Source organism: Cherax quadricarinatus, chromosome 7 (genome assembly GCF_038502225.1).
Source record: "Cherax quadricarinatus isolate ZL_2023a chromosome 7, ASM3850222v1, whole genome shotgun sequence".
NCBI classification, from domain to species: Eukaryota; Metazoa; Arthropoda; class Malacostraca; order Decapoda; family Parastacidae; genus Cherax; species Cherax quadricarinatus.
Window position 1 is genome coordinate 52,173,425 of NC_091298.1, and position 23,420 is coordinate 52,196,844.

Here is a 23,420-nt window from a genome sequence, read left to right on the forward strand (position 1 = left end):
GTGCAGCAGTCATAGGTGGTGTCACATTTGTTCAAAGTGGAAGTAGGTTGTGCCCAAGAATTAGGCAAGCGAAGAATTCCTAAGTATTAAGATCCCAAGAAATTGCAGTGTCTGACAGGTTTGTAGATGAATAGTTCAGAGAACCGACATGTTGATAAATTTGACACATGTGCAGCTCTTGGGTATCTTTATTGCGGAAACATTTCGCCACACAGTGGCTTCATCAGTCCATACATAGGAGAAACTTGAAGAACAGGAGGAGAATGAGGTAATCAGTCCCTCAACCTTGAGTCGATGTGTTCAGTCCATCAATCTTGAGTAGAATACGGCAGATGAGCGGAGAAGCAGCTTATAAACCGTATGGCAGGAGAGGTGCAGCAGTCATAGGTGGTGTCACATAAAGATACCCAAGAGTTGCACATCTTTATACGTATATGCTTCTAAACTGTTGTATTCTGAGCACCTCTGGAAAAACAGTGATTATGTGTGAGTGAGGTGAAAGTGTTGAATGATGATGAAAGTATTTTCTTTTTGGGGATTTTCTTTTTTGGGTCACCCTGCCTCGGTGGGAGACGGCCGACTTGCTGAAAAAAAAAAAAATCTGTTGAGTATACTTGGTAAAGTGTAGAGTTATTATTGAAAGAATTAAGAGTAAGATGGAGAGTAGGATAGCAGATGAACAAGGTTTTAGGAAAGGTAGGGGGTGTGTAGACAGTGTTTACAGTGAAGCCTATAGATGAACAGTATTTAGATAAGAGTAAAGAGGTTTTTGTGGCATTTATGGATTTGGAAAAGGCATATGACAGGGTGAATAGGAGGGCAATGTGGCAGATGTTGCAAATGTATGGAATAGGACGTAGGTTATTGAAAGCAGAAGAGTTTTAACGAGGATAGTGAGGCTCAGGTTAGAATATGTAATAGAGAGGGAGATTATTTCCCAGTAAAAGTAGGCCTTAGACCAGGATGTGTGATGTCACCATGTTTATTCAATATATTTATAGATGGGATTTTAAGAGAAGCGAATGCTCGGGGGTTGGCAAGAGGTGTGGGGTTAAAAGATGAATCTAACACAAAGTGGGAGTTGTCTCAGTTGCTCTTTGCTGATGACACTGTGCTTTTGGGAGATTCTGAAGAGAAATTGCGGAGGTTGTGGAGACAAAGAACTTTGTCCTTGGAGGCAAAGAGGGAAATGTATGAGAGTATAGTTTTACCAACGCTCTTATATGGGTGTGAAGCATGGGTGGTGAATGTTGCAGCGAGGAGAAGGCTGAAGGCAGTGAAGATGTCATGTCTGAGAGCAATGTGTGGTGTGAATATAATGCAGAGAATTCGTAGTTTTGGAAGTTAGAAGGAGGTGCGGGATTACCAAAACTGTTGTCCAGAGGGCTGAGGAAGGGTTGTTGAGGTGGTTTGGACATGTAGAGAGAATGGAGCGAAACAGAATAACTTCAAGAGTGTATCAGTCTGTAGTGGAAGGAAGGTGGGGTAGGGGTCGGCCTAGGAAAGTTTGGAGGGAGGGGGTAAAGGAGGTTTTGTGTGCGAGGGGCTTGGACTTCCAGCAGGCATGCGTGAGCGTGTTTGATAGGAGTGAATGGAGACAAATGGTTTTTAATACTTGACGTGCTGTTGGAGTGTGAGCAAAGTAACATTTATGAAGGGGTTCAGGGAAACCGGCAGGCCGGACTTGAGTCCTGGAGATGGGAAGTACAGTGCCTGCACTCTGAAGGAGGGGTGTTAATGTTGCAGTTTAAAAACTGTAGTGTAAAGCACCCTTCTGGCAAGACAGTGATGGAGTGAATGATGGTGAAAGTTTTTCTTTTTCGGGCCACCCTGCCTTGGTGGGAATAGGCCAGTGTGATAATAATAAAAAAAAAAAATGTAAAAGAAGAAAATTTGAAGTGAATATAGGAAAGAGTAAGGTGATGAGGATAACAAAAAAATTAGGTAATGAAAGATTTATTATCAGATTAGAGGGAGAGAGTATGAGGAGGTGAATGTATTCAGATATTTAGGAGTGGACGTGTCAACAGGTGGGTCTACGAAAGATGAGGTGAATCATAGAATTGACGAGGGGGAAAAAGGTGAGTGGTGCATTGAGGAATCTGTGGAAACAAAGAACTTAGTCCATGGAAACAAAGAGGGGAATGTATGAGAGTATAGTTATACCAACGTGCTCTTATATGGGTGTGAAGTATGAGTAGTGAATGTTGCGACAAGGAGAAGACTGGAGACAGTGGAGATGTCGTGTCTGAGTACAAAGTGTGGTGTGAATATACTGTAATGCAGAGAATTCGTAATTTGGAAATTAGGAGGTGCGGGATTACCAAAATTATTATCCAGAGGGATGAGGTGGGGTTGTTGAAGTGGTTTGGACATGTAGAGAGGATAGAACAAAATACAATGACTTTGAGAGTGTATAAATCTATAGTGGAGGGAAGGCTGGGTAGAGGTTGGCCTAGGAAAGGTTGGAGGGAGGGGGGTAAAGGAGGTTTTGTGTTCAAGGGGGCTTGGACTTCCAGCAAGTATACGTGAGGGTATTAGATAGGAATGAATGGAGACAAATGTTTTTAGGACTTGACGTGCTGTTGGAGTGTGAGCAGAGTGATATTTATGAAGGGATTTAGGGAAACCGACAGGCCAGACTCAAGTCTGGAGATGGGAAGTACAGTGCCTGCACTCTGAAGGAGGAATGTTAATGTTGCAGTTTTATAACCAGAGTGTAAGCATGCCTCTGGCAAGACAGTAATGGAGTTAATGGTGGTGAAAGTTTTTCTTTTTCGGGTCACTCTACATTGGTGGAAAATGGCCGATGGGTTAGTAAAAAAAAATGATTAGTGGAATGATGGAATAAACTGAGTGGTAAGGGAAAATAGGTTAGCAAATGAGAGGTTTCTACAAAGCAGAAGTGATATAAGGAGAGTGAAGTATATAGTGAATAAAGAGAGTTTAAGAGAGTAGCAAGGGAATGTCAAAGAAGAACAAATGAGTGAGTGAGGCTCTAACAAATATTGCCAAGAATAATAAAAGTTTTGGAGATTAATAGTATGTGAGAAAGCCTAGGGAATGAATGGATTGAACAGTTAAAAACAGAAAAGGGGAGTTACTAGATGGAGTGTTGGAGGTATTGGGAATATGGAGGTAATATTTTCAGGAACTGTTAAATGTTGACACTGATTTCATGCATTGGCCAAGGAAGTGTAACATCCTTTAGGAGTGAGGAAGAGCCAGTTGTGAGAGTGGGGGAGGTGTGTGAGTCAGTGGGTAAAATGAAAGGGGTAAAGCAGCTAGGATTGATGGGACCATGACAGAAATGTTAAAAGCAGGTGGGGAATAGTTTTGGAGTGGTTGGTACTTTTGTTCAGTGTGTATGTATGTACGAAAGAGGGGAAGGTACCTAGGGAGTGGCAGTATGTGCATAGTTCCTTTGTATAAAAGAAAGGGGGACAAAAGAGTGTAAAAATTATAGGGGAATAAGCCTGTCGAGCATACCAGGTAAAGTGTTTGGTAGTTATCATTGAAAGAATTAATGGGATGATGAAGAGCAGGATCACAGATGAACAAGGAGTTTTTTTTAGGAAGGATAGGGGATATATAGACCAAGTGTTTACATTGAAGTACATAATTATTTTTTTTTTTATTAACACATCGGCCGTTTCCCACCAAGGCAGGGTGGCCCAAAAAAGAAAAACTTTCATCATCATTCACTCCATCACTGTCTTGCCAGAGGCATGCTTACACTACAGTTATAAAACTGCAACATATAACTGAACAATATTTAGATAAAGGCAGGGACATTTTTGTTGCATTCATGGCTTTAGAAAGGACATGTGGTAGGGTGGATAGGGGAGTAATATGGCAGTTGTTGCAAATGTATGGAATTTGTGGTAGGTTATGGAAGGCAGCTGAGAGTTTGTATGAGGATAGTGAGGTTCAGGTTAGGGTATGTAAGAGAGAGAGAAATTATTTTCCAGTAAAAGTATGCCTTAGACAGGGATGCATGATGTCATCATAGTTGTTTAACCCTTTCAGGGTCGGTCCCGTAATATTACGGCTTGAGAGCCAGTGCTGGTCCCTTAATAATACACCAAAATTCTAGTTCCTTCAAATCTGGTGGAAGAAAGCTGGTAGGCCTACATATGAAAGAATGGGTCTGCATGGTCAGTGTGCGCAGTATAAAAAAAAATCCTGCAGCACGCAGTGCATAATGAGAAAAAAAAAGCTCCGATCATGTTTTTGGTTTGAAACAGCGACTTTGCAATGTATTTTCATATGGTATTTATGGTTGTATTCTCATTTTCTTGGCCTCGGTTGATAGAATGGAAGATATATTACAGAAATAGAGATGATTTTGATTGGTTTCATGATGAAAAGTACCTTGAAATTGAGCTTAAAGTAGCGGAAATGTTAAGTTTTTGCCAATGTTCAAAAGTAAACAAATAACGTCACTGTCCAGTATGTGTCCAACTGGCCAGTCTAATACACAGTCACAAATGTGTTGACATTATTTATACAATTATTATAATAATGCAGTAGTCTGCATAACAGTAAATCTATTTTTTGTGAGAATAAAAATTCAAAATGGAAAGCAAGAGTAATGTAAGAGGGGACTGGAGACGTGACTAATGAACAGAGAAAATGTTATTTTAGAGCAAGGAATGTCTGCCTTGTTTATTCTGGACCCTGTTTTGAAATTGGTATCTTTTGAAATTTGTGTGAAATTTGCCAAATTGCCAATTTCTGACCACTATTGGGTCGTTGAAAGTAGTTGACTTGAACAATGGAATTGGCCAAAAATAGGGCTCAAAGTGGGCAAAATCTCTGATGCTTAACCCTTAAACTGTCCAAACGTAGATCTACGTTTTTTCAACATTTGAAAGTATGTAAAAAAACATAGAGCTTCTTTTTCTTTTTTTGCATTTGAAAATGTGTAAAAAAAACTTTGATCTACATTTTTTTTTTTTTGTTATATTTAACCCTTTCAGGGTCCAAGGCCCAAATCTGGAGTCACACACCAGTGTCCAAGAATTTTCCCAAAAAAAAATTGTTATTTTTTCTTATGAAATCGTAGAGAATATTTTTGTGAAGGTAATAAAACAAAAAGTACGAAATTTGGTGGAAAATTGACGAAATTATGCTCTCGCGAATTTTGATGTGTCAGCGATATTTACGAATCGGCGATTTTGCCGACTTTGATTCCCATTTTAGGCCAATTACATTATTCCAATCAACCAAATTCATAGCTATTTCACTAGTATTACTTCTATTCTATCGATTGAGCACAAGAAATCGCCAATTCAACTGTTTCAACTACAAAATAAACTGATCGGAAATTGTTAATTTGGCCAATTTAACACAAAGTTCAAAATATTCCAATTTCAAAATAGGGTCCAGAATGAACAATGTAGGCATTCCTGGCACTAAACTAACATTTCCTCTGTTCATTAGTTATGTTTTGAGGCTTTACAAACAAATTCCATTTTGATTTTTTATTCACATAATGAATTTTTATTCACACCAAAAAATAGAAGATTTACTGTTATGCAATACTGTAATAATTGTATAAATATCATCACCATATTTGTGAATGTATATTAGACCCACCAGCTGACGTGTATTAGATGTGTGAGGTCGCTTGTTTACTCTTGAATATCGGCAAAAATTTAACATTTCCGCTACTTTGAGCTCAGTTTCAAGCCATTTCCAATGCTAAAACCAATCAAAATCATCTCTATTTCTGTAATATGTCTTCCATTCTATCAAATGAGACCAAGAAATCGCAAATACAACTATAAAAAACATACGAAAAAACACTGCAAAGTTGCTGTTTTAATCGAAAAATCATGATTTCATTTTTTCTCTCTCATTATACACAGTGTGCTGCAGGATCTGTTTTATGTGGTGCACATATACCACATAGATGTATTCTCTCATATCTAGGCCCAAATGTACCACTCACAGTTTATCAGAGTGAGCTGAGCTCATGGCGTAGATCTACGGTTTGGACCCTGAACGTAAAGCCGTAGATCTACGGGATGGACCCTGAAAGGGTTAAAAATATGTAAAAAACGCAGATCTGCTTTTGGAGCACTACGCATGTGAGCGTAGATCTGTTTGGACAGTTTAACCCTTTGACTGTTTCAGGCCCCTTTCTGAAACTGTCATTCTATGTCGCTAAATTTTTGAAAAAAAAGAAGTTAGCGGTCTCGGCGACATATGCGTATCGGCGATTTCGCCGACTTTGAGCCCTATTTTCAGCCAATTCCGTTGTTCCAGTTGACCAAACTCATAGCTATTTCTTTAGAACTCCATTTTATCTATCAGCTGAGTACAAGAAACCTCCCATTTACCAATTTGGACTACCCAATATTGTGGTCAGAAAATGGCAATTTGGCCAATTTCACGCAAACTAAAAAAGATGCCAATTTCAAAATAGGGTCCAGAATAAACAAGGTAGACATTCTTGGCACTAAAATAACATATCCTCTGTTCATTAGTCACATCTCTAGGCCCCTCTTATATTATTATTGCTTTCTATTTTGATTTTTTATTCATACAAAAAATACAAAATTTACTGTTATGCAGACTACTGCATTATTGTAAAAATGGTATAAATAATATGAGTGCACTAGTGAAAGAATATTAAACTCCCCAGTTGACGTGTATTGGACGTGTGGTGTGATTTGTTTACTCCTGAACATTGGTAAAAATCGAACATTTCCGCTACTTTGAGCTCAGTTTCAAGGTCGTTTTCATCGTCAAAGTAATGAAAATCATCTCTATTTCTGTAATATGTTTTCCATTTTATCACCTAAGACCATGAAAACGCAAATACTTCGAGAAATACTATACGAAAATACACCTCAAAGTCGGTGTTTTAATCCAAAAAAACGATCATTTTTTTTTTCTCATTACGCACTGTGTGCTGCAGGATTTTTTTATGTGGTGCACACTGACCACACAGACCCATTCTCTCACATGTGGGCCTACCAGCTTTCTTCCGCTTGATTTGAAGCCGCTAGAATTATTGAGTATATATACGTCTGAAACACTGGCTCGTAAGACATATATATACGACCAAAACAGTCAAAGGGTTAAGGGTTAAATACCATCGAGGTCGCTAACTCTGCCAGAGCATAATTTTGTAAGTTTTCCATCAAATTTTGTACTTTTTTGTCATTACCGTCGGGAAAAGATTCTATATCTAAGGATCAGGGGTCTCGACACTGAAAGGGTTAACATATTTATAGAGGGCCTTGTAAAAGAAGTGAATGCTAAGAGTGTTTGGGACAGGTATGGAATTAAAATGTGCAGAAGCTAATACAAAATGGGAGTTGTCAGAGATGCTTTTGGGAAATGCTGAAGAGAAGTTGCAAAGGTTGGTGGATGAATTTGGGAGGGTATGTAATAGAAGGATATTAAAAGCGAATATAAGAAAAAGCAAGATGATGAAGGTAAAGAATGATTTAGATAATGAAAGACCGAATATCAGATTGGAATGAGGGAGTATGGAGGAAGTGGACGTGTTAAGATATTTAGTAAAACTGATGAGGGTAAAAAAGTCTGTGGTGCATTGAGGCATCTGTAGAGACAAAGAAGGTTATCCATGGTGGCAAAAAGGAGGATGTATGCGAGTATTGTGGTACCAACACTTACATGGTGTGAAGCATGGTTTTTGAATGTTACATCAAGGAGGAAGCTGAAGGCAGTGGAGATGTCATGTCTAAGAGCAGTGTGTGGTGCAAATATTATGCAGAAAATTTGCAGCTTGGAGATTAGGAGAAGGTGCAGGGTTGCTAAAAGTATTATCCAGAGGATTAAGGAAGGGTTGTTGAGGTGGTTTGGACATTTAGAGAGGCTGGAGCAATATATGATGACTTGCAGGATATATATAAATCTGTAGTGGAAGGCAAGCAGGGTAGGGGTTCCCTTGGGAAAGGTTTGAGGGAGAGGTTAAAGGAGGTTTTGTGTGCAAGGGGCTTGGACATCTAGCAGGCATGTGTGTGTGTGTATTCGATAGGCACGAGTAGGCTTTTTTTTTTTACTTGATAAGCTGTAAGTGTAAGCAAGGTAACATTTATGAAGGGATTCTCACCTCCAGGACTCTAGTCCTGGAGGTGAAAAGTACTGCCTACACCCTGAAGGAGGGGTGGAGATATTTGCAGTTTGGAGGGACATCTGAATTGTAGTATTGGTGTGCCTCTGAAAGACAATAATAGTGAATGATGGTGAAATTCTTTCTTCTTTTTCGTGTCACCCCTACCTCAGTGGGAGACGGTCAATGTGTTAAAAAAAGTGTGTAAACTTTCAACAGTTTTCTTGCTAAAGATTTAGATAAATCACTTAATTTATGCATTGACTTTCGTACCCCTTCAGGAGCCAGAGGAGGGTGTGGACGGAGTGGTACACATTGTGGTGAAACTGCCTCAGGGAACTCGCTTAGAGAGACGATTCCTCAAAACCGAAAGTCTCTCATGTTTGTACTACTACATTTTCTGTCACCCGGACTCTCCAGACAGGTGAGCTTCAATGATCCTGACTAGTGTATTTTATATAGCCCTTTCCTACTTTTAACATATTTATAGATGGGTTTGTATAAGTGAATGCTAGGGTCCCAAATCTGCACACTGCCATAATAACAGATTGGAGTGAGAGATATGGGAGGAAGTGCAAAATAAATCCAGTGAGGAGCAGGGGTGCAGTGAGGAACACTGTATCAACATCTGGGGTCACAGACTATTCAACATCTTACCAGAAGGTGTCAGAAATATGGCTGGAACAAGTGTAGAAGCCTTCAAGAGGAAACCAGACAAGTATTTTCACCAGGTGCCAGATCAACCAGGCTGTAATGGATATGTGGGGTAGCAGGCCTCAGGCAGAAACAGCCTGGTTGACCAGGCAAGCACCAGACGAGCCAGGCTTTGAGAGTAGCGAAACTCGAAACTGTTTAAAGGTACATCATAGGTAAGGTAGGGTGTTGGAAAGGGGTGTGGGATTAAAAGATGGTGTATCTGTTACAGTGAAACCCCACCGTTCGGCTGCCGCAACCTTCGTGAAATCCGACTCGGCAATTTTTTTCGCCAAAATATAGCCTTGTGGTTCGTGATTGGCCTCGTGATTCGGCAACCGTCCAGTATGCGTCCACCGTCAGCGCGCTCACAAAGCCAGTCTCCAGCACCATTCACACTTGGTGTGCCATTGTTTACCAGCGAGTGACCATCAACCCACGGGTTCATACATTTCATAATAATCCACAGTTTTTTTGTGCTTGCAACTGCTTAATAAGTCTCCATGGGCCCGAAGAAAGCTAGTGCCAGCCCTATGGTAAAGAAAGTGAGGAACATGATCGAATTCAAGAAATAAATCATTGAAAAAAGTGAGAGTGGAGTGCCTGTTACAGAGCTTGCCAGGATGTATGGCAAACCCCATTCAGCCATCACTTTGATCGTGGTGAAGGGAAAGGAAATAAAGTGTGCTGTTGGTGCAAAAGGGGTAGATATGCTGACAAAAAAGAGATTGCAAACCCTCGAAGGAGTGGAGAGGTTATTTTTGGTGTGGATTACCCAAAAACAGTTAGCAAGAGATAGTACAGTGGACCCTTGACCAACGATGGCATCATATAACGTTAAATCCGACTAGCGATGCATTTTAAAGCTAACATTTTGCCTCGGCTAACACTAAAAAAAAATTCGACTAACGATATTCGTTCTCAGGTACCAGTTAATATCATTAGTCAAGAGTCCACTGTTTTATGCAGTCAATATCATGTGAAAAGGCAAGGCAGTTGCATGATGACCTCGTAAAGAAAATGCCTGCAACGAGTGGTGGTGATTGTGATTTTTTAGGCCAGCAAAGGCTGGTTTGAGAGATTTAAGAAGCGTAGTGGCATAGACAGTGTGGTAAGGCATGGCGAGGCTGCTAGTTCGGACAAAAGGGCGGCTGAGAAGTTTGTACAGGAGTGTAAGGGGTATGTAGACACCGAAAAATTCAAACCCCAACGAGTGTTCATTTGTGACGAAACAGGCCTGTTTTGGAAGAAAATGCCAAACAGGACCTACATCACGCAGGAGGAAACGGCACTCCCAGGATACAAGCCTATGAAAGACAGGCTAACTCTCATGTTTTGTAGTAATGCTAGTGGGGATTGCAAAGTGAAGCCTTTACTGGTCTATCACACTGAAAATCCCAGAGTGTTCAAGAAAAACAGTGTCACCAAGAGTAAATTGTGTGTGATGTGGAAGGTAAATAGTAAGGCATGGGTCACAAGGGAAATTTTCCTTGATTGGTTTAATGAAGTGTTTGGCCTCAGTGTGAAGAAATACCTCCTGGATAATAAATTGGAACTCGAGTGCCTCCTGGTAATGGACAGTGCTCCTGCTCATCCTCCACACTTGGAAGAGCTAATGGTGGAGGAGTTTTGTTTCATCACAGTGAACTTCTTGCCCCCTAATATAACTCCTCTCCTCCAGCCCATGGACCAGCAGGTGATTTCAAACTTCAAAAAACTGTACACCGAAGCAGTGTTTCAAAAGTGCTTTGAAGTGACCTCAGACACTGAATTAACCCTAAGAGAGTTCTGGAAAGATCACTTCAGTATCCTCCATTGCATAAACCTTATAGGTAAGACTTGGAAGGGAGTGACTTGCAGGACTTTGAACTCTGCTTGGAGAAAATTGTGGCCAGAATGTGTACAAGAGAGGGCCTCTTAGGGTTTGGGGCTGACCCTGAGGAGCCTATGCCAGTTGTGGAAAGTATTGTCACTGGGGAATTCCATGGGGTTGGATATGTGTTTGGAGGATGTAGAAGAGTTGGAGTACCATGATGAAGAGCTAACCACTACAGAGCTGCAAGACCTTCACCTGCAACAGTAACAGACCACAGTTCAGGAAATTGCTTCAGAGGAGGAGGAAGAGAGATGGAGGAAGGGGCGTTCTTCAAAGATTAAGGACATTTGTGCAAAGTGGACTGAAGTGCAAACATTTATGAGTAAACTTCACCCAGACAAAGCTGTTTAGGCCGTGTTGGCAACATGTACAATGACAGTGTTGTGTCCCACTTCAGACAAATCTTAAAGAAACGCCAGAAACAGAGCTCTCTGGACAGATATTTTGTGCGACAGGGGTCCAGTGACTCTCAAGTTGTTTCCAGTGGCATTAAAAAACAAAGAAGGGAAGTAACCCCAGATAAGGACTTGGTACCTGAAGTCTTTATGGAAGGGGATTCCCCTTCCAAACACTAGTGCACCTTCATCGTCTCCTCTCCTGTCTTCCATCCACCCAAAAGTCTTGAGGAAAAGTAAGTGTAAAGTTGTTATTATTTTATATATGTATGTACTTGATTTCTCATTGTTTTCTATATGTAAATCTTTATTTAATTTGAAGAAAAAAAATTTTTTTTTAATATTTTTGGGTGTCTGGAATGGATTAATTTTATTTCCATTATTTCTTATGGGGAAAATGATTTTGCCATTCAGCAATTTCATCCTTCGGCAGACTCTCTGGAACGGATTAATCACGAAACTCGGGGGTCCACTGTACAAGTGGGAGTTTCCACAGTTGCTCTTTGCCCTTGACACAGTTCTTTTGAGGAATTGTGAAGACAAATTGGTGGACAAATTTAGGAAGATATATGAAAGGAAGTTAGGTGAACATAGAAAAGAGCAAGGTGATAAGGGAAACAAAGAAATTAGGTGGTGCTAGATTGAATATCAGGTTGGAGGGAGGGAGTATGGATGAAGTGGATGTATTTAGATATTGGGAGTGTACATGTCAGCAGATGGGTCTGTGAAAAGGGGGAGGGGAAATGTACCAGAGTATAGTGATAACCACATTTTTATATGGGTGTGAAGCATGGATTTTGAATGCTTAAACAAGATGTCTCCACTGTTAGAGGTAGTGGAGATGTCATGTTAAAAAGTAATGTGTGATTTGAATATCATGTGTAGAAATTAAAAGGCAATGTGGGGTCACCAAGGGTATCTATTATTCAGAGGTTTGAGGAGGGGTGGTAGAGATGGTTTGGGTATGTAGAGAGGATAGAGAGGGAGGGATAGGATGATGATGAGGGGTGTGTAAATCTGGAGTGGAAGGTTGGAGGGAAGTGGGGGGTAATAAGAGGCCTTGAGCTTTAAGGGCTTGAGTATCCAGTAGGCTTATGTTAGATCCAGATGAATGGAGTAGTAGTTTTAAATGGATATGCTGTTAGTGTAATCAAGGTAACATTTATGAAGGGGTTTAGTTTTAATACAAAATTTTAAATTCTTTTATTAAAGTCTGTCCAGTATTAGAGATATATTGTTATAGATTCCAGGTGACAACAAACTTCCCAAGACAAGTTGTGCCATGTGAACCAACAACATCAAATCCTCTGCCGCCAACATTCGAAGAGTTTCGTCTGCCACCCCGGAGTATGCTCTTTGTGTCAGATTTAGATGCGTGAGTTGGGTTAATATTGTCCAAATGTGATAAACAGAGGCCCTGGGTCATATTACAGCATGCTTTTGAGCCATATTTAACAACATAGCTTGCATAAATAAATTCCTTACAGCATAAAAGCTGCTATAATGTGGCTATACGAATTCTCGACTAACCCACAAATTAGAAATAGTTCTTGATGTTTTGGTCCAAGATGGACTGAAATGTCCTTTAAAGATTTATCTCTGATTTTTAAGTTAGTTGTGAATTGTGAACAAATTGCTTGTTCATCTAAGTCCTGGCAGTTAGTTTTCGGCATCTACAACCAGGTTAGCCAGTTGCACGATTAAGGATTTTACAGATCAGTTTTCTTATATTCTAGGGCTTAAACATGTAATTGCTAGAAAGGAACCCATGCAGAGCTTGGTTATCCCGTTTTTTCTTAGAAAACCATAATGTACTGTATAAATATACAGGAATGTAAAGGCCCTGGAGAGAGGTTATGATTATTTCTATTTGACTTATTGGTCTTCAAGTTAAGGATGGTATATGTACCTAATATTTTCTGAATAACTGGTTTAACAAAAGTCTAAACAATTTATACAGTAAATAACCATAAAAAATTATGAATGAATGATGGACAGATGGTTGAACATAGCCACTTTTTACAACTTTGAAAAGGATTGTACATTACAGAATAATTATTTTAATTTGCTTTTTTTTCAAGGAGGGTGGTTGATAGAAAATATAATTTTCTTTGTTGAACAATTATTTAATAAAGTTGGAAATGGGTTACCACTGTTATTTTTATCCTTTTAAATTTATAGAGTGAACTGTAAAATAGAAGGCTATGTATCGGGGAAATGTATCAGGGCTATGTATCAGGGAAATATTTAAAGTTTAGTTATTGCAGACTGCCCTCAGTCCTGACAAGTTCATTATAGAGACTTGGTTTTGAATAGAAATTATTTCTTATTTTGACAACAAAACTCACAGTAGACATTTTCCAGTTTTAACACGCCTCATTGAACACGTTAATGTATGTAGGAACGATAACTTGAACAACGCCTGCTTACAATACCGGAATTCTGCCAATCTCATGAAATTCAGGAACCTAATTCCCACAGATGTAAATGCCTTGAATCATCATTAATCGCTGTTTCTAACACAAACAAAACAAAGGCTGCTTCTTCATCTCTGAAGTCTTAGCAAGAGTCCTACTCAAAACAGTAAATCCTGCAATCACATAGTTGCTGCTGATACTGCATACAAGGACATGCCCAGTTTGGGTCAACAGGTCTGCTGCAGTGTTCCTCCTTTTTTATGTTCTTATGTAACAGAGGGACACTGAAACAGACCTTCTCAAACCCATATACAGTGGAACCTCAAAAATCAAACGTATCACATATCGAACGTTTCGAAAATAAGACAATTTTTTCGGACAAACTGTGTCCCTATTATCAAACGCGCCCCTATTTTCGGACTGCCGGGTACGGGACCTGTCCGCTGGCCCGCTCTGTCCGCATCCCCGTGTAGGCGCCGTGAGCAGTCTAGCTTTGTTTATGCTTGAGTGAACACTAACCTGCGATCTCATTCACACATTTTACGATTATTTAATTGTGTTTAGTGCTTGTGGGGCTGTGAAATAAGCTGCCATGGGCCCAAAGAAACTTGCTAGTGGTACCCCTGTGGTAAAGAAAGTGAGAAACACCATAGATGTGAAGAAGGAAATAATACAGAAGTATGAGAGTGGTGTGAGGCTTGTTGAGCTTGCCAGGATGTACAGAGGACTGTGGACAGTTATTTTGTGAGACAGAAACAGATGACTGTGGACAGTTATTTTGTGAGACAGAAACAGATGACTGTGGAGTTATTTTGTGAGACAGACAATTGTGGACAGTTATTTTGTGAGACAGAAACAGACGACTGTGGAGTTATTTTGTGAGACAGACAACTGTGGACAGTTATTTTGTGAGACAGAAACAGACGACTGTGGAGTTATTTTGTGAGACACAGACGATTATGAACAGTTATTTTGTGAGACAGAAACAGACGACTGTGGAGTTATTTTGTGAGACTGAAACAGACAACTGTGGAGTTATTTTGCGAGACAGACGATTGTGGACAGTTATTTTGTGAGACAGAAACAGACGACTGTGGACAGTTATTTTGTGAGACAGAAACAGACGACTGTGGAGTTATTTTGTGAGACAGACGATTGTGGACAGTTATTTTGTGAGACAGAAACAGACGACTGTGGATAGTTATTTTGTGAGACAGAAACAGAGGACTGTAGACAGTTATTTTGTGATACTGGGGTCCAATGACTCTCAAGCTGGTCCTAGTGGCATTAAAATAGAGAAGGGAAGCAACCCCAGAGAGGGCTTTGATACCAGAAGTCCTCACGGAGGGGGATTCTCCTTCCAAACAATAACTCCTGCTCCCTATCTTCCAGATGCCATCACCAATCTTCAATATAGGTAAGTAAAAATGTTATTTTATATTACTATACATAATTAAAGACTATAGCATTTGTTGTGTGTATGTAAAACTGTAATTAATCTCTATAAAATGTATTTTTTTGTGTGAATATTTTTGGGTTTCTGGAACAGATTAATTGTATTTCCATTATTTCTTATGGGAAATATTGCTTCGAATTTCAGATTTTTCGAATTTAGAACTAGCTCCTGGAACGGATTAAGTTCGAAATTTGAGGTTCCACTGTACATTTGCCTAACCTATTTTTATGCTGCCCAAGCCATAGTTTTTACAACCACCACATGCATCACTATTACTACTACCTCCACTAGTACTACACCTCACTCAAAGCCTATATATACCCTCTGTGTCCATGTATTGTTTGTAACAGCTTAACAGAGCTCCTGGAGAGCGAAACGTTGCCACAGTAAAATGTCACATTAGGACATAAGTGCAACTAATGTGACTAATGCCGGTAATTCTACCAATATTCACACAACTTGTTTCATCCACACTTTAAGTGTGCTCTTAATAGGGTTCCTCAAGAATGGTTACCAACCAGGTATGTTATTGCTTCCAGTTGGGAAGGTGGCCACTGTCATGAAGGCACTTGCAGATCACAAAATGATTTTTGGCCACCAGCTTGTCATCCACCATCAAGGACCCAGTAAAGAAAAGATCAGCCAAGATGATGTTAACCAGCACAAATGTATATCATCTTGTGCAGGGAGTACAATACGGTGTATGTGGGCAAGATGCTTAGAAGTTTTGATGAGCAGGAGCACGAGAATACGCACAGTAGAGACAACTTTAATAACACATGAGTGATACACTATAATACACAAGACACAAAATGAAATGGAATGAGGAGCCTGATTGGTTTTAAAGGAAATTAATTTGTGCATGTGACAGGCTCGAGGCAGCCCTAATAGCAATATCCAACAAGGCTGCCCAGAACTCCAGAAATTTTAGTGCAAGTGTCTTTGCTAAAACTAAATCTACTTATATGCTACAAGAACAAGTGACTTGCACACTGGTATCTGACCTTACCTTGCCTAATTCACCTGACTTCTGTCTGCTGTATACATTACTAGCAAAATAACCTTGTGTTATCCAGACATGCTTCATTTCTTGCAAGATAAGTAACTGTAAAACTTAATGAGAAATTTTCTTTGGTAGTTCTTTCAAGGGTTTCTAATGTCTTCTACACACTAGCCTTGTCAGTGGGTGGGTGTGGAGGACTCCTGCTCCCACATTTGCCTTGTCAGGGCATGGGTGTGGAGGACTCGCCCTCACACCTATGGAGAACTCAGACCCCTCCCAAAGACCTGGTGAGAACTCAGACCTCCTCCCCCACCACCCAACAGGTCAGGAGGTGGTTGTATGCATTTTAACATTTGGGTCTAAGACAAAATTGTCTCTATTTCAGTTGAGCTTGAGCTCATTTTTTATCAAAGTTTGATTAGGTTAGGTTGGGAATATGTATTCATGTTAAAATCAGTATTAAAAAAATTACTGTTCAAAATAGTCCAACCAAAAAGTGTCTCCATTTAAAATTTTGGAGTATTGTACAATACATGTTTTTGAAAGTATTTTTAAAAAGTTAAAACAATGTGCCGTTCAACAATGCAACAACAAAGAATGCCTCCACCCAAATGATAATTTTGGAATGCCTTGTAGCCTAATACCTACTCCAGGGTATAAGGAAGCCTGTGATCAAGTTTGGGTGCACTGGTTTTCATGGGGACTGAGTTATAAAGTACAAATTGTCCCCTCAAAAGAGGTTCTTTGATGCCAATGAAGGGTTCTTTATCTAAGGAACTGGACATACATATATTTCCCTTCTGTGGGTCATACCCGAATGCCTTTCTTTAATCTATGCAATGCATGACACAGGTTTAGTGCTCCTCATAATTGTAATAATTTGTACACTGTATTGTACTTATGTCCCAAATAGGTGTGTGTGTTAAATGTTATCCCCCTCCCTCCATCCTGGGAAAGGATGGAGGGAGGGGGTAAAAGAGGTTTTGTGTTCAAGGGGCTTGGATGTACAGCAGGCATGTGTGAGTGTGTTAGGTAGGAGTGAATGGAGACAAATGGTTTTTGGGACCTGACGAGCTGTTGGAGTGTGAGCAGGGTAATATTTTGTGAAGAGATTCAGGGAAACCAGTTAGATGGACTTGAGTCCTGGAGGTGGGAAGTACAATGCCTGCACTTTAAAGGAGAGGTTTGGGAAATTGGCTGCTTAGAATGACATCTAAACTGTCGTATCTGAGCACCTCTGCAAAGACTGTGATTGTGTGTAAATGATAGTGAGAGTATTTCTTTTTGGGGTCACACTGCCTTGATGGGAGATGGCTGACGCTTAAAAAAATACATACAGTGGACCCTCGGTTATCGGCTGTTCCACTTATCGGCCATCTCGGTTATCTGCCGTTATTTTGCTAATCGGCCGTATGAGATGCATCAACCCCCTGCCGCCAGCTGCTCGTGCATCAGTCTGGCTTTGTCTCTGGGCGAGTGAGGAAGCTTCTGCTCATTCATTCAAACATTTTCCTATAATATGGAGGGAGGGAGTGTAGTAGGGAGGCAGGGTTGGAAGTTGAAGACTTAACCCTTAAACTGTCCAAGCAGATATATGTTCACATGCGTAGTGCTCCAAAAGTAGATCTACTTTTTTTTACATATTTTCAAATATAACAAAAAAAGAAACATAGATCAAAGTTTTTTTTTCACGTTTTCAAATGTAAAAAAAAAAAAAAAATCTACTTTTTTTACATACTTTCAAATGTTGAAAAACATAGATCTACGTTTGGACAGTTTAAGGGTTAAATGAATCACAGGGATGTTAGGAAGTATTTCTTCAGTCACAAGTTATCAGGAAGTGGAATAGTCTGGAAAGTGATGTAGTGGAGGCAGGATCCATACATAACTTTAAGAAGAGGTATGATATAAAGCTCATGGAGCAGGAAGAGTGACCTAGTAGCATCTAATGAAGAGGTGGGGCCAGGAGCTGTGGCATTACCCTGCAACCACAACTGGGTGAGTATATATATATATATATTTTTTTTTTTTTTTTTTTTTTCAACAAGTCGGCCGTCTCCCACCGAGGCAGGGTGACCCAAAAAACAAAGAAAATCCCCAAAAAGAAAATACTTTCATCATCATTCAACACTTTCACCACACTCGCACATTATCACTGTTTTTGCAGAGGTGCTCAGAATACAACAGTTTAGAAGCATACACATATAAAGATACACAACATATCCCTCCAAACTGCCAATATACCAAACCCCTCCTTTAAAGCGCAGGCATTGTACTTCCCATTTCCAGGACTCAAGTCCGACTATATGAAAATAACCGGTTTCCCTGAATCCCTTCACTAAATATTACGCTGCTCACATTCCAACAGATCGTCAGGTCCCAAGTACCATTCGTCTCCATTCACTCCTATCTAACACGCTCATGCACGCTTGCTGGAAGTCCAAGCCCCTTGCCCACAAAACCTCCTTTACCCCCTCTCTCCAACCCTTTTGAGGACGACCCCTACCCCACCTTCCTTCCCCTATAGATTTATATGCTTTCCATGTCATTCTACTTTGATTCATTTTCTCTAAATGACCAAACCACCTCAACAACCCCTCTTCTGCCCTCTGACTAATACTTTTATTAACTCCACACCTTTTCCTAATTTCCACACTCCGAATTTTCTGCATAATATTTACACCACACATTGCCCTTAAACAGGACATCTCCACTGCCTCCAACCGTCTCCTCGCTGCTGCATTTACCACCCAAGCTTCACACCCATATAAGAGTGTTGGTACTACTATACTTTCATACATTCCCTTCTTTGCCTCCATAGATAACGTTTTTTGACTCCACATATACCTCAACGCACCACTCACCTTTTTTCCCTCATCAATTCTATGATTAACCTCATCCTTCATAAATCCATCCGCCGACACGTCAACTCCCAAGTATCTGAAAACATTCACTTCTTCCATACTCCTCCTCCCCAATTTGATATCCAATTTTTCTTTATCTAAGTCATTTGACACCCTCATCACCTTACTCTTTTCTATGTTCACTTTCAACTTTCTACCTTTACACACATTCCCAAACTCATCCACTAACCTTTGCAATTTTTCTTTAGAATCTCCCATAAGCACAGTATCATCAGCAAAAAGTAACTGTGTCAATTCCCATTTTGAATTTGATTCCCCATAATTTAATCCCACCCCTCTCCCAAACACCCTAGCATTTACTTCCTTTACAACCCCATCTATAAATATATTAAACAACCATGGTGACATTACACATCCCTGTCTAAGACCTACTTTTACCGGGAAGTAGTCTCCCTCTCTTCTACACACCCTAACCTGAGCCTCACTATCCTCATAAAAACTCTTTACAGCATTTAATAACTTACCACCTATTCCATATACTTGCAACATCTGCCACATTGCTCCTCTATCCACTCTGTCATATGCCTTTTCTAAATCCATAAATGCAATAAAAACTTCCCTACCTTTATCTAAATACTGTTCACATATATGCTTCAATGTAAACACTTGATCTACACATCCCCTACCCACTCTGAAACCTTGCTCATCTGCAATCCTACATTCTGTCTTTCCTCTAATTCTTTCAATTATAACCCTACCGTACTTCCCGGTAAAAGTAGGTCTTAGACAGGGATGTGTAATGTCACCATGGTTGTTTAATATATTTATGGATGGGGTTGTAAAGGAAGTAAATGCTAGGGTGTTTGGGAGAGGGGTGGGATTAAATTATGGGGAATCAAATTCAAAATGGGAATTGACACAGTTACTTTTTGCTGATGATACTGTGCTTATGGGAGATTCTAAAGAAAAATTGCAAAGGTTAGTGGATGAGTTTGGGAATGTGTGTAAAGGTAGAAAGTTGAAAGTGAACATAGAAAAGAGTAAGGTGATGAGGGTGTCAAATGATTTAGATAAAGAAAAATTGGATATCAAATTGGGGAGGAGTATGGAAGAAGTGAATGTTTTCAGATACTTGGGAGTTGACGTGTCGGCGGATGGATTTATGAAGGATGAGGTTAATCATAGAATTGATGAGGGAAAAAAGGTGAGTGGTGCGTTGAGGTATATGTGGAGTCAAAAAACGTTATCTATGGAGGCAAAGAAGGGAATGTATGGAAGTATAGTAGTACCAACACTCTTATATGGGTGTGAAGCTTGGGTGGTAAATGCAGCAGCGAGGAGACAGTTGGAGGCAGTGGAGATGTCCTGTTTAAGGGCAATGTGTGGTGTAAATATTATGCAGAAAATTCGGAGTGTGGAAATTAGGAGAAGGTGTGGAGTTAATAAAAGTATTAGTCAGAGGGCAGAAGAGGGGTTGTTGAGGTGGTTTGGTCATTTAGAGAGAATGGATCAAAGTAGAATGACATGGAAAGCATATAAATCTATAGGGGAAGGAAGGCGGGGTAGGGGTCGTCCTCGAAAGGGTTGGAGAGAGGGGTAAAGGAGGTTTTGTGGGTAAGGGGCTTGGACTTCCAGCAAGCGTGCGTGAGCGTGTTAGATAGGAGTGAATGGAGACGAATGGTACTTGGGACCTGATGATCTGTTGGAGTGTGAGCAGGGTAATATTTAGTGAAGGGATTCAGGGAAACCGGTTATTTTCATATAGTCGGACTTGAGTCCTGGAAATGGGAAGTACAATGCCTGCACTTTAAAGGAGGGGTTTGGGATATTGGCAGTTTGGAGGGATATGTTGTGTATCTTTATATGTGTATGCTTCTAGACTGTTGTATTCTGAGCACCTCTGCAAAAACAGTGATAATGTGCGAGTGTGGTGAAAGTGTTGAATGATGAAAATATTTTCTTTTTGGGGATTTTCTTTCTTTTTTGGGTCACCCTGCCTCGGTGGGAGACGGCCGACTTGTTTAAAAAAAAAAAAAAAAAAAAATTTTACAGTCTCTTTTGTCCCCTTTCCCTTTATATAAAGGGACTATACATGCTCTCCGCCAATCCCTAGGTACCTTCCCCTCTTTCATACATTTATTAAACAAAAGTACCAACCACTCCAACACTATATCCCCCCCTGCTTTTAACATTTCTGTCATGATCCCATCAGTTCCAGCTGCTTTACCCCCTTTCATTTTACGTAATGCCTCACGTACCTCCCCCACACATACATTCTGCTCTTCTTCACTCCTAAAAGATGGTATACCTCCCTGACCAGTGCATGAAATTACTGCCTCTCTTTCTTCCTTAACATTTAAAAGGTCCTCAAAATATTCTTGCCATCTACCTAATACCTCCATCTCCCCATCTACTAACTCCCCTACTCTGTTTTTAACTGACAAATCCATACTTTCCCTAGGCTTTTTTAACTTGTTTAACTCACTCCAAAATTTTTTCTTATTTTCATTAAAATTTCTTGACAGTGCCTCTCCCACTCTTTCATCTGCTCTCCTTTTGCACTCTCACCACTCTCTTTACCTTTCTTTTACTCTCCATATACTCTGCTCTTCTTATAACACTTCTGCTTTGTAAAAACCTCTCATAAGCTACCTTTTTCTATTATTATTATTAAATATATTGTGGGGCTAGTTAACAAAAATCTGTTCATAAACCTTAAAAAATGTCAAAGGAACTCAAATAACCATAGACTAATGAATCCAAATGAGGCTTTGATGACTGGAAAACCTAACAGCACAATAAATGCAAATTGTGAATTTAAGGCTTGCTTTCCCATCCTGATTTTTTTTTATACTTCTACTAAGTGTTAAAACAGAAATGGTGCAGTTATACAACATGTCAGAATGTATACATGCATGTGGGCATTAAAACAGTCTTATTTTCACATGTATGGATTCATAATTAGTTGTGATTACAGTGGTACCTTGACTTACGAGTTTAATTCGTTCCGTGACCCAACTCATAACTCAATTTGCTTGTACATATATCAGATCAATTTTCCTCATTGAAATTACAGTGGACACTCGCATAACAATATTAATTCGTTCCTGAGAGCTCATCGTTAGACGAAATTATCGTTAGCCGAATTAATTTTCCCCATAAATTATTATTATTAACACACGGGCCGATTCCCACCAAGGCAGGGTGGCCCAAAAAAGAAAAACTTTAACCATCATTCACTCCATCACTGTCTTGCCAGAAGGGTGCTATACACTACAGTTAAACTGCAACATTAACACCCCCCTCCTTCAGAGTGCAGGCACTGTACGTACTTCCCATCTTCAGGACTCAAGTCCGGCCTGCCGGTTTCCCTGAATCCCTTCATAAATGTTACTTTGCTCACACTCCAACAGCACGTCAAGTATTAAAAACCATTTGTCTCCATTCACTCCTATCAAACACGCTCACGCATGCCAGCTGGAAGTCCAAGCCCCTCGCACACAAAACCTCCTTTACCTCCTCCCTCCAACCTTTCCTAGGCCGACCCCTACCCCACCTTCCATCCACTACAGACTGATACACTCTTGAAGTCCTTCTGTTTCGCTCCATTCTCTCTACATATCCGAACCACCTCAACAACCCTTCCTCAGCCCTCTGGACAACAGTTTTGGTAATCCCGCACCTCCTCCTAACTTCCAAACTACGAATTCTCTGCATTATATTCACACCACACATTGCCCTCAGACATGACATCTCCACTGCCTCCAGCCTTCTCCTTGCTGCTGCATTTACCACCCAAGCTTCACACCCATATAAGAGTGTTGGTACTACTATACTTTCATACATTCCCTTCTTTGCCTCCATAGATAACGTTTTTTGACTCCACATATACCTCAACGCACCACTCACCTTTTTTCCCTCATCAATTCTATGATTAACCTCATCCTTCATAAATCCATCTGCCGACACGTCAACTCCCAAGTATCTGAAAACATTCACTTCTTCCATACTCCTCCTCCCCAATTTGATATCCAATTTTTCTTTATCTAAGTCATTTGACACCCTCATCACCTTACTCTTTTCTATGTTCACTTTCAACTTTCTACCTTTACACACATTCCCAAACTCATCCACTAACCTTTGCAATTTTTCTTTAGAATCTCCCATAAGCACAGTATCATCAGCAAAAAGTAACTGTCAATTCCCATTTTGAATTTGATTCCCCAAAATTTAATCCACCCCTCTCCCGAACACCCTAGCATTTACTTCCTTTATAACCCCATCTATAAATATATTAAACAACCATGGTGACATTACACATCCCTGTCTAAGACCTACTTTTACCGGGAAGTAGTCTCCCTCTCTTCTACACACCCTAACCTGAGCCTCACTATCCTCATAAAAACTCTTTACAGCATTTAATAACTTACCACCTATTCCATATACTTGCAACATCTGCCACATTGCTCCTCTATCCACTCTATCATATGCCTTTTCTAAATCCATAAATGCAATAAAAACTTCTCTACCTTTATCTAAATACTGTTCACATATATGCTTCAATGTAAACACTTGATCTACACATCCGCTACCCACTCTGAAACCTCCTTGCTCATCCGCAATC

The 23,420-nt window shown here is 40.0% G+C and overlaps 1 protein-coding gene across 6 annotated transcripts in view; it reads left to right on the forward strand.

Annotated features, from left to right (window-relative positions):
• The window catches only part of Faf2 (Fas-associated factor 2), a 51,692-nt gene extending 38,487 nt beyond the window's left edge, over positions 1–13,205 (forward strand). For all 6 annotated transcript variants that reach the window (XM_053777764.1, XM_053777760.1, XM_053777762.2 and 3 more), the window contains 2 exons: positions 8,374–8,516; positions 12,300–13,205. In XM_053777764.1, coding sequence (XP_053633739.1) covers positions 8,374–8,516; positions 12,300–12,435 — 279 coding nt within the window. In that variant the 3' untranslated portion in view covers positions 12,436–13,205. The remainder of the gene's footprint in view (positions 1–8,373; positions 8,517–12,299) is intronic.
• The last annotated feature ends 10,215 nt before the right edge of the window (positions 13,206–23,420 follow it).